Source organism: Jatropha curcas, chromosome 3, assembly GCF_041381405.1.
Source record: "Jatropha curcas cultivar XTBG-Jc1 chromosome 3, XTBG_Jcur_1.0, whole genome shotgun sequence".
NCBI lineage: Eukaryota > Viridiplantae > Streptophyta > Magnoliopsida > Malpighiales > Euphorbiaceae > Jatropha > Jatropha curcas.
Window position 1 is genome coordinate 227350 of NC_143153.1, and position 11954 is coordinate 239303.

General features: G+C 35.2%; 2 protein-coding genes across 2 annotated transcripts; one reads left to right on the forward strand and one right to left on the reverse strand.

Annotated features, from left to right (window-relative positions):
• The first annotated feature begins 255 nt into the window (after positions 1-255).
• On the forward strand, positions 256-11773 carry LOC105644899 (uncharacterized). Its single transcript, XM_089719448.1, has 6 exons — positions 256-638; positions 1579-1773; positions 3131-3247; positions 5161-5310; positions 5950-6008; positions 11393-11773. The coding sequence occupies exons 1-6, from the start codon at positions 468-470 to the stop codon at positions 11526-11528; spliced, it is 828 nt and encodes a 275-aa protein (XP_089575574.1). The 5' UTR covers positions 256-467; the 3' UTR covers positions 11529-11773.
• Positions 9146-10370, reverse strand: LOC119370595 (uncharacterized). The gene is made up of 2 exons (XM_089718824.1): positions 9216-10370; positions 9146-9174 (listed from the first exon to the last, which is right to left on the reverse strand). Exons 1-2 carry the CDS (start codon positions 10327-10329, stop codon positions 9146-9148), a joined length of 1143 nt encoding a protein of 380 aa, XP_089574950.1. The 5' UTR covers positions 10330-10370.
• Positions 11774-11954: the final 181 nt, after the last annotated feature.

Below are 11954 nucleotides of genomic sequence, written 5' to 3' on the forward strand. Positions count from 1 at the left end.
TAATTTTACACCTAATAATTTCCTAAAATTATCTTAATTGTATGATTAAAATGATTTTACCCTAAATCCTACAATTCAAATAGCCTTCATAATAATAATAATAATTAAATATCCAACTATTTATGACTTTGATCTAACCTAGTGCCACGTTCCAAATCACAAACCCCATTAGATTCTACGGATAAGAAGTCAAAAGTAAATTATAAGTTAAAAAACAAAAAGCAACCCTTTTTTTTTTACAATCAAAATTTTGCTCAAATCTCATATATATCTTTCCTCTAGATATATTCTGATAAACAATTCTCTGTTTCTTCCATATTCTCTCTGCCTTTCCATTTATAAATTTGCAGGAAAAGTTGTTTCTGGAAAAGGAGGAAAAAAAAAAAGGATAAATAGAGCAACCTTTCTGCGAAAAGAAAAGAGAAATCAGCAATAGAGACATTGGGTAAAAGAGAAAATTGTGAGAGATGTCCACGGCCTTAGCTACTATGAGGCTCTTGTTAACAACTGCATCCACTACTTCTCTTTTTTCTTCTTATTCTTTAGACTTTCCCTCGAAATCTCTTAAAACAGGAAACCCTATTCTCAATCATACATATCTTTCCAGAAGGAAAAGCCAATTTCTCTCCAACCCGACGGTACATCCCTTTCTGTAAAAATGGTGTCTTTGTTAGCTCTGTTTTGTTATGTCATGGTGTTTAAATGTTGGGTTTTTGTGGACATATTCTTTTTAGATGCAAAATTGAACAAGTATTTATCTCTGAATTGGATTTGAGAGAATTTCTTTGTATCCACAATGACAGTGCTTAATTTATTTGGTTCAAAAATGAGATTTTTAGATGTGGGTATTGTTTGTTTTTTGGTGTCTAATGAAATGAGTTGGTTCTGTATTTGTGCACGCGTGAGTAAGGCCTGTTTTCTACTTATAGAATAGTGATTCCTAAGAAGACCATGCCTTTTGGTTAAAATTTTTGAGATGCTATGCATCTAATGATACGAGGTATATTATGGAGCCTTAATCATGATTTGTTCTCTGATAGGTATTCCTAATTTCGTGTTCTGATACGATATTCGAAGATGTTTACATTTCAAGCTTTTGTAAGCCCATCAAATCCAATGTTTCCTTATTCAATTAAAAACCGCAAGGATTTAAAGCTTACTAAATAGATTATCATTCACCATTAAACAGATATATATTTTGAGACTTGTCAATGTGTCCTAATGATCCCCTCATATTTGACACCTTAGAATTTCCTGTATTTATTTTCCAAACACTTTCAAACATTATTCATCTATTGATTCTAGTTGCTGATATAATGCTTTGCCAAATTGAGCTGATATTATAATCTTTGTGCTTCTTATATAGTAGTGCGGCGGTGATCAAGCAGACTCAAGCTTTATATAAGCTTGCTAGGTGCCTAGTATTTAAAAAAGAATGAAAAAAAGGAAAGTAAACTTATTGAAAAGATACCTGAAAGCTAATATGAGCTGAGATTGTTTGATCACCACTGTTTGTGTTCAGTTGGTTTTCACTAATGATTTACTACCAGGTCCTCTGTTTTTATTTACTGGCAATAGTGGCTTTGTGGACATATAAGAAGAGATCAGGACATGGATTACTGGAAAGATCAAGAGGAGATTATGGCATCCTTGTTTGATCGTAATGGAGATACTGGTACCCAAATTCCAAGTCAAGCCCAATCTATTGTGGAAGGATCAAGCACTACTGCAGTGTCAGAGTATAAGCCTATTCCTGATGTAGACTATCTACAGGTGGGTAATCTTTCCATAGTAACCTTGTTGTTTAGTTGAGACATTGTTTCCTGAGTCATTGTAAAAAAGTGAAAAATCCAACCTAATCCCAGTGTCATCAAAAGCACTAGCCGCCCTTGAGGCAACAAGGTTCTCCATCGCACGAGGCGCCACTCAAGGCGCTTGCCCAAGTAAATTGAGGAATTCTAAATAACTCAAAATGTAGTATTCTACATTGGTCCAAAAAGCATTAGATAGTATAAAATTCTAGATTTATTGTTAAAGAATGAAAACTATGTCATGCATTTAGAATTATGCATCCAAAGATTAGTTCCAGAAAGCACATTAGATAATTTAGAATTCTAGATGAATTGTTGACGAATCTAAACTATGTCATGGAAACTTAAAACCCTATTTCCTAAGGTTTCTCATTTCTAGTCGTCGTCTCTAGTACTTATGTATGACTGTTGTTGTGTTGTTCTTCACATTGAGTTGTTCTATTCGCTATTTTCTTCTTCACGTTCGTGTAACATGCTTTGTCTTTTCATGCAACAGAATTGCCTAAATACTTCTTTTTTAACTATTAGATTTAATTTACCCTAATTCTTTTATTGGTTGTCAAACTTCCCAATTTGTATCCACTTTCTTTTGTTTCCATATTTGATGTACTTATTTTTAACTGTTAGATTAGATTTAGATCTAATTTAACGGTTGTCAAACTTTCCATATATGTACTTCTATTAATCGTTGATATTAATATCTGCATAGGGAAATAGCCAAATTAGTTTTGAGGCACTTGCCTGAATCTCATGTTGCTTTGCTGCGTTGGTGCCTAGTTGAAGGTGCCTCGTCAAGGTATACAAGGTGCCTACCCCTCGCCTTGCCTTGTCTTAGCACCTAGGCGACCGCCTAAGTGCCTGGTGACGACACTGTGATCCAACTCTTTTAAATGCCAAACAAACACTATGCTGCTTTGATATTTCGGTCGGGCTATGGAGAAAGTTTAATCACGATAATTCATGCACGTTTCAATTTTATCATTAGAATGGTTAAATGGTCTTTGACAATCGAACGCTAGCAGTTTATCATAGATGAAAATCTTCCTTTCGAATAGAAATGTTCAGGAAAACACGAAGAAACTCAATTAGATTGTCTTTCTTCTATGCTTGCCATTTGTAGTGTGTTGCTTCTCAAAAGAATTATTTCTTTTAAGTTATGCCATGTGCGTGATGCTTTGATCACACTCTTAAGTCACAAATTTCAAGTTTCAAATCTCTTTCAACTTGCTTCATCTTCTTTTTCTTATTCAGTTAATTCTTAGGGTCTTTGAAATCTGTCTTCGGCACTAAGTTTTACATACACATATTCTTTTTTGCAGGAGCTATTGGCCATTCAACAACAAGGGCCTCGATCTATTGGCTTTTTTGGGACAAGGAATATGGGATTCATGCATCAAGAACTCATTGAGATCCTTAGTTATGCTTTGGTTATAACTGTAAGATGCATTACTTCAGTCTTTATATTTTAGTTTTACGTGTGGCCTATGGTTATTTACTCAACATCAGTTATCTACTCAATGCTGAGTCTTCACTTCTTTGCACATTGTTTATACCTGTCATACATACTCGTCATTTAATTTTTTTTATATATATAATTTTTTTATACATGGGGTTGCTAATTTAATTCGAGTATTATTCTTTTATTATCATAGTAAAATATCTCTGTTTAAGATTCATAATTGAATTAAAATAAAGTTCAGATATTAGTCACTATCATAATAATAAATCTACTTAGTAGATAAGTTAGAGCTAAAATATTCATCCTTGTTTCTAATTATAATATTAGATGGTATTTTTTTTTCTAGAGAGATTAATAATATATATATATATATATATATATATATATATATATATATATATATAATGGTAATCTATAATAAAGTAGTAGTTTAATAGAAATTCTTTTAACTAATACTAATAGGAATAATTCGTTTAAAACTTAGTGAAAATCATGAAATCTTTTAATTAAAAAAAATGGTTGAGAATATCTATATAAATTCTTAATAACTAATTTAATTCCTTCACTTAGCTTCCCACTCAGTATTAATAATTAATATGATATTAATTCTTTCACTTAGTTTTCCCTTTTGCTTAAAATTCCTAATGTGAATATAGTTGTAGCTTGATGTTTTACACATCTTTAACTTTAATTAAAATAAATGTTATACCCAAACCCACTAATTATACTCCAAAAAATCTCCAATAAATCCACCATGCTATTATGCTTTTCGTTCTCAAATACAAACCTTAACCCTGTGCAATATAGTCTTCAAACAATCCCTCTCCCATGGATTCTGAGTGTATTAATTCTTTCACTTGGTTTCCCTTTTTTCTTGAAGTTCCTAATTTACATATAATTGCATCCTAGTGTTTTACGCCTGAGGATCCAATAGGGTTGGTGTAAACAAAAACATTACAGAACTACAGGAATCACTACTATGTAGAATTAAAAGTAAATTCTAAAAATTTGGCGATAATGAGAACTAAGAAGACTAATTGAGATAAAAACTAAGAGAACGTGCCTAATAAGAATACACAAACGTAAAATTAAGAAAACTTTTTAATATGGATGGTAAATAGTAATAAGAACATTTTCAACGTGATTTAAAGGAGAATAAATAGCACGGAGAACCTTTTTGTCTTGTTGATGATAAATAAAAGGAACGTGTATTGCAGTTTCTTATATAGTGCACAACAATTGTAATCTAAATCATAATTGAGAAGTTGTGTACTAATTAAAATTCCTAATTTAAATATAAATTAAAAACTGTTAATTAATATAATAGAAATATTTAGTAATTGACCCTTTAATTTATAAAAATAATTTGATGAAAATCTTTTAATTTGGAATCTTTTAATTAAAAAATTGATTTGTCACTTAGTTTCCCATTTAGATATTTAGATTGACGAAATCTTTTAATCATACACTTAGTTTCCTGTTTATTTATTAGTAGTTCCGAATTAATATTTTAACTAAAAATATTTGAATAATCTGCTCATAAACAGTCCCTATAGGAATCTTTAATGTCTTTAACTGGTTCTTTTGGTTTAGAGTTTTCACAAATTTTTGTGGTTTAAAAAATTGTTAATAGAATTATATTCCTTAACAGAGTAGTATTTGGTTTAAGTAGTAAACTAACGTAATCAATCAAATTAAAAGTTTCTTAAGAATAATTATTTTATTTTATTTTTTAGCCAATCAAAATAGAGGGTAATTTCTCATTATTAAATTTACCATGTCTTTTTTTTGTTGGTCATAATGTTCCACTCCCCTTTTGTACTTTATACATATTATAAATTATAAATATTATAGATATTTATCAAGTTCCTGCATAAATTTTGGTTGCAGAAAAATCACATTTATACATCTGGTGCTTCTGGGACTAATGCAGCTGTTATTAGAGGTGCTTTAAGGGCAGAGAAACCAGAGCTGCTTACAGTGATCTTGCCTCAAAGTTTGAAAAAGCAACCATCTGAGAGCCAGGAGTTATTGGCCAAAGTAAGAGTTTAATTATGATATTTATTCATGCAATACTCTGACCATCTGCCGGTTATTATTATTGCACTTTTGGAGGTGTTTTTATTTGTATTTATATAGTTGTTTCAGGGTGAATTCTAGTCTTGTCTAGTCAAACAAGTACATGTGCATACCATATAATTCAGTTTGTTTGAAATTATATGTCTGTGAAAGTCACAATATTTTAAGGACCCAATCCGTGCCGGTTGTACAGTTAGTCAAAAGAAAGATTTCTGTTTACACAAGGGCAATACAACTCCTAATTTCTTTTGAACTATTCACAATCTTATACAGTGTGAAACTCTCGTGGCCAGCCTGTTTATTACCTGGTTTGTTGCTTTGATCATTGTCTTCTGTTGAGTATGATTATATAATCACAAGGAGTTGGTAGTGGCTGAAGGGATGATGCTTCAAATGTGGGAATCTTAATTTTTTAATTATTGTTTTGCATATATTTGAACTCAAATTCTAGGAATAAATGGAGCTTATGCGGATGTTGAAGGAAAATGATTTTGAGCATTTACTGGCAAGGTGCCAAGAAAGTTCTAAATTAAGTAGTAAAAATGACAAATATCCAGCTTTAGGGCCAACTTGTTGCATAATTATATTTTGGGTTTGCAGGTGCAGAATGTGATAGAGAAGCCTCACAATGATCACTTACCACTCATTGAAGCCAGCAGGTGTGCACAAACATTTTACCTTCTAGTACATAACTTGACACTAAGCTATTAATCTGTCTTGATTTTTGCGGGACCTATTTTTTTCTTTTAAGTTTCCTTCTACTAGCAAGCCTATCAGAATGAGAAATTTGTGATAAGTTTGTCAGAAGCAAACAATTGAGAAGTTCGCTTTGATATATGGTAGTAAAAATGCTGAAGGAGCCTAATTTAGGAAAATCACTTGAAACACAAGGTTTAGTTTCACTTTTGTAGATTTAATGTGGGAAAATATTTTTCTGTATTTGATTCATCAATAGGGACACATATATATACACATACAAGATACTATAAACCTATTAAGAATCTAACTCCTAATAGAGTTCTATTTACAACTCCTAATAGAGTTCTATTTACAACTAATCCTTAACACTCCCCCTCAAGTTGGAGCATAGATATTAATCATGCCTAACTTGTTACAAAGATAGTCAACCCGGGGTTCGTTTAGAGCTTTTGTAAAGATATCCCCTAACTGTTCACTTGTTTTAACGTGTCCTGTAGAGATAACACCCTGTTGTATCTTTTTACGAATGAAATGACAATCAATCTCGATATGTTTTGTTCGTTCATGGAATACTGGATTTGATGCAATGTGAAGAGCAGCTTGATTATCACACCATAACTTTGCAGGCAAGGATGACTTGAAGCCAATTTCCTCTAACAACTGACGAATCTAAATTAATTCACAAGCAGATTGTGCCATAGCTCGATATTCTGATTCAGCACTCGATCGTGAGACTACATTTTGTTTCTTGCTCCTCCATGATATCAAGTTTCCACCTACAAAGACACAATATCCTGAAGTTGATCTTCTATCAACCTTCGAACCTGCCCAATCCGCATCTGAAAAACATTCAATGTTCAAATGCCTATGATTACTGTAAAGCAGGTCACGACCTGGATTACCTTTCAAGTAGCACAAAATCTGTCCCAAAGCTTCCCAATGGATAACAGTAGGAGAAGACATAAACTGGCTCAAGACGCTCACAGAGTAAGCAATATCTGGACGTGTTACGGTAAGATAATTCAATTTGCCCACTAACCTTCTATACATCTCAGGATCATCAAATAGCTCACCACCAATTGAAAGTTGCATATTTGGAGTCATTGGAGCACTGCATGGCTTGGCACCCAACTTTCCGGTTTCCTTCAATAAGTCAAGGACATACTTCCTTTGAGATAAGAAGATGCCTCTCTTACACCTAGATACTTCAATACCCAAAAAATACTTCAACAAGCCTAAGTCTTTTGTCTGGAACTGGGTCTGGAGAAATGATTTGAGTGATGTAATGCCGGCTGAATCACTCCCTGTAATAACAATGTCATCAACATAAACCACAAGTAGAATCAAACCAGTCTTAGTACTTCTGAAAAATACAGAATGATCAGAAGTACTCTTCTGCATGCCAAATTGATGTACCACATTGCAAAATCTACCAAACCAAGCTCGAGGACTCTGTTTTAGGCCATAAAGAGATTTACGAAGTTTACACACTTTACCCGACTCCCCCTGAGCAACAAAGCCTGGTGGTTGCTCCATGTAAACTTCCTCCTGAAGATCCCCATGAAGAAAGGCATTCTTAACGTCCAGCTGATGTAAAGGCCAGTCAAAAGTAGCTGCTAATGAAATAAATAAACGAACAGAAGACAATTTGGCGACAGGAGAAAAAGTATCATAATAATCAAGGCCATAGATCTGAGAATAACCCTTTGCAACTAATTGAGCCTTGAGACGAGCAGCAGTCCCATCAGGATTCACTTTAACGGTGAAAACCCACTTACAACCAATAGCTTTCTTACCTGCCGGGAGAGGCACAAGATCCCAAGTACCATTAGTATCTAAGGCAGCCATCTCCTCTTTCATTGCTGCACACCAATCAGGATGGGACAAGGCTTGGACAACAGTTTTAGGAATAGAGACAGAGTCTAAGTTACTTACAAAACAACGAGATGAAGAAGAAAGATGATCATAACTAACAAAAGAGGAAATAGGGTAGGTACACTTGCGTTTACCTTTTCTAAGAGCAATGGGAAGGTCAAGGTCTGACTGGGGAGTGGATGGCACAGGCTCAGGTTGAGTGGAGAGAAACGGATCTTCTGTTGAAACGGCAGGTGGAGGAAGTGAGTCAAGAGTTCCTGGTCTCCTGGAATAAACCTGTTCAAAACGAGGGCGTGTAGATGCTGGTGCAGGAGCGGGAATAGGAGCAGCAGACACTGGAGTAGGAGCAGGAGCAAGGTCAGGAATACGAGCAGGAGCAGGAGAGTTATGAACTTACTGGATAGCATAGACTAAAAGGTCATCATCCTCCCTCTCACTCTTATATATAGAAGAAGGAAAAAATGGAGTATTCTCAAAAAATGTGACATCTGCAGAAAGAAGATAACGGTCAAGATCAGGAGAGAAACAACGATACCCTTTTTGATGCCGAGAATACCCAAGGAAAACACAACGAAGGGACTTTAGATCTAATTTGGAAACCTGTGGACGAACATCACGAACAAAACAAGTACAACCAAAAATACGAGGTTCAATGGGGAATAGAAGTTTAGAAGGAAACAAGACATTATAAGGAATTGCACCATTAAGCACAGAAGAAGGCATGCGATTAATCAAAAAACATGCAGTAGAGACAGCATCAGCCCAAAAATGTTTAGGGACTTTCATTTGGAATAAAAGTGCCCTAGCAACTTCAAGAAGATGTCGATTCTTTCTTTCTGCAACCCCATTTTGAGAAGGAGTATCAACACAAGATGTTTGATGGAGAATACCATTTTGTGACATATAAGATTGGAAGGAACTAGATAGGTATTCTTTAGCATTATCACTGTGCAATATGCGAACAGAAGTATTAAATTGAGTTTTAATTTCAGCACAAAAAGAACAGAAAATAGAGAATATCTCAGAACGAGTTTTCATTAAAAATAACCAAGTAACACGAGAATAATCATCCACAAAAGTTACAAAATACCGAAAGCCAGTTTTAGAAATAACAAGACATGGACCCCAAACATCAGAATGAACTAACTCAAAAGGGGATGAAACCCGTTTATTGACTCGAGGAACTAAAGGTAAACGATGATGTTTGGCAAATTGACAAGATTCACATTCTAAACTTGATAAAGACTGAAACTGCGGACACAATTTCTTTAAAGTAGACAATGATGGATGACCCAAACGACAATGAACCTCAAGAGGAGATAGAGCACCAGCACAAGCCAGAGATAATGAAACGTGTTCATCCAGAAGATAAAGGCCACCAGACTCACGTCCTCTACCAATAATCCGCTTCGTCAAAAGATCCTGAAACACACAATATGTAGGATAAAATTTGACACAACAATTCAGCATACGAGTAATTTTGCTAACAGATAATAGATTAAACGAAAAACGAGGCAAACAAAAAACAGAAGACAATGGAAGAGATGGAATGGGATTGGCAGTGCCAATACATTTGACAGGAGATGTGGACCCATCAGCTAGAGTAACATGACGATTAAATTGTTTAGGTTCTTTTAATGAGGATAAGAGACTAGGGTTACCTGTCATGTGATCGGTGCAACCAGAATCAATGACCCACTCTGATGAGGTAGACATAAGACAAGAAGGAGGAGTACCTGAGTTGGCAGCAGCAGCAATTGAGGAATTAGTAGACTTAGAGGAACGGTATCTAGAGAGCTCAGCATACTCCGCAGCAGAAATTGTTACATTGTTGTCAGAAGAAGTAACTGCATAATCTTGATCTGCCATATTTACCCTTGGTGGCTTATTTATTAGTTTCTTGCAATACCGTTTAGTGTGACCAGGTTCATGACAATAATGACAGATAAGAATGCTTGTCTCCCGAGTGATTGGTCCATTACCACGATTATTTCCTCCTCTTCCTCTGTTTCCTGGCTGTCTAGCTACCTGATTATGACTCACAAGGGCACTATTATCAGAAGGGGAAGGTGTATGAGAACCTTCAGTACGGAGCAATCTAGCAAAAGTCTCCTGAAGAGAGGTAACATCACTGCCTGAAAGAACTTGTGATTTGGCAGTTTCAAAAACTGGAGCAAGACCTGCAAGAAAACTCATTACAGCCATTTGTTCTCGCTGCGTTTGTTGAACCTTAACATCGGGACTAAAAGGCAATAAAACATCAAGTTCCTCGTAAATCTTTTTAAATTCCATGAAATAAGCTGTAAGGGTCATATCTCGCTGGTTAGCCCGATAAAATCCTTTGCAGACCTCATACATACGAGACAGATTACCTTTTCCCGAATACAAGAATTCAAGATATTCCATTAATTCTTTAACAAACTCACAATGATTGATTAATCCAACCACTTCACTGTCAATAGAATTGCGAATCAGTAGGAATAACTTAGCATCTTTCCTGAGCCAACGTTGCCTAGTGTCATCAGTTGGTGGATCATCAATTAAATGATCATCTTTTTCAACGCTTCGCAAATAAACTCAAATTGTCTTACTCCAATCTAAATAATTAGTTCTTTTCAATTTATGTTCTGTGATCTTATTCATTGCTGGGATTAATTCAGTAATAGTAGTTTTAGAATCTGTAGTTGGAGGATCCATTATTAACAAAAACTAAACACCCTACCAGCAACCCAGAAAGAGATCCAAAAAAAAAATAGCCTTTCAAAAGCAAACAGGAGCAAACAGTAACCTGAAAACGCCAAATTGACAAAAACTGAGAACGCCCCTACCAAAACTTCGCCGGATCGGAAAAAACAACCACCTGAGTAGATTGCTGAAGTTGAAACGAAGCCAGAGAACTATTTCCGATCGCCGGAAATAGCCGGACGCGCCGGCGCGTGGTACTGCAGCAGAAACACAAAAGCGGTGCGTGGGGCCCACGCGCAGGGAATCCGGTGACCGGATTTGGAGGGAACGCCGATCGGCAGCTTGGGGAACCTTCTGAGGTAGGTGGTGAGACAAAACGGTGACCCTAGAACTGTCACCGAGACCGACAGCCGCTGGAATTTCAACGCAAACGGAAAAAAAAAAGGTTTAACGAGCCAAAGGCTCTGATACCATGTAGATTTAATGTGGGAAAATATTTTTCTGTATTTGATTCATCAATAGGGACACATATATATACACATACAAGATACTATAAACCTATTAAGAATCTAATTCCTAATAGAGTTCTATTTACAACTCCTAATAGAGTTCTATTTACAACTAATCCTTAACAACTTTCAAATTAATAATATGAGCTGATGTCCTACTACTACCTGGCAGGTCCTTCAATATGTGGCTTAGTTGTAGTGAAGTACTTTACAAAATCGTCTTTGTTAGTTGGATAGCTATGATTGTCTCTGATATTTTTTTGATAAAATTGCAGGCTGTGTAATATGGACATCATATCACATGTACAGCAAGTCATTTGCTTTGCCTTCCATGATAGCAAGCTGCTCATGGAAACTTGTCAAGAAGCCAAAAACCTCCGGAAAATTGTGACTCTCTTTTACCTGGACTGAAGCAGTTGGTTCATTTGGTCTACACAGTACACAGTGATTTGTGGGAGAGGAAGAGATTTTGCTTATTCTTTTGCCTGTAAATTAGGAGAGATTAAGTGGGGTGAACTGCTTTAACTTTGCAAATTGTTACAGTGGTGAAGGGAGCCAATTTGCTCCTCTTCATTTTTGCAAGATGAGAAATAGGTTCTCATTCACTATTTTCAGTAGAACATTTGGAAATGAGAAAATGAAACATTCATATTTAATGATGCCTTCATGGTGGCTTGTTTGGTGCCACATGCTAGTTAATTATTTATGTTTCCGCCAAAAAAAAAAAAAAAAAAAAAAAAAAAAAAAAAAAGAGAGAAAATTCTACATTTGTTGATGTTTGCATTACAGAAAAATGCTGCTTCCTAATTTATTTTGTGCTAGCTAATACACATGTAT

What these genes read in the sequence shown, in the direction of transcription:
- LOC105644899 (XM_089719448.1), top strand. Translation starts at nt 468, where the DNA reads ATGTCCACGGCCTTAGCTACTATGAGGCTCTTGTTAACAACTGCATCC. An exon ending in AATTTCTCTCCAACCCGACG is followed by an intron (nt 639 to 1,578) that starts GTACATCCCTTT and finishes TACTGGCAATAG; the next exon opens with TGGCTTTGTGGACATATAAG. An exon ending in CTGATGTAGACTATCTACAG is followed by an intron (nt 1,774 to 3,130) that starts GTGGGTAATCTT and finishes TCTTTTTTGCAG; the next exon opens with GAGCTATTGGCCATTCAACA.
- LOC119370595 (XM_089718824.1), bottom strand. Translation starts at nt 10,329, where the DNA reads ATGGAATATCTTGAATTCTTGTATTCGGGAAAAGGTAATCTGTCTCGT. An exon ending in TGAGGTTCATTGTCGTTTGG is followed by an intron (nt 9,175 to 9,215) that starts GTCATCCATCAT and finishes TTGTGTCCGCAG; the next exon opens with TTTCAGTCTTTATCAAGTTT.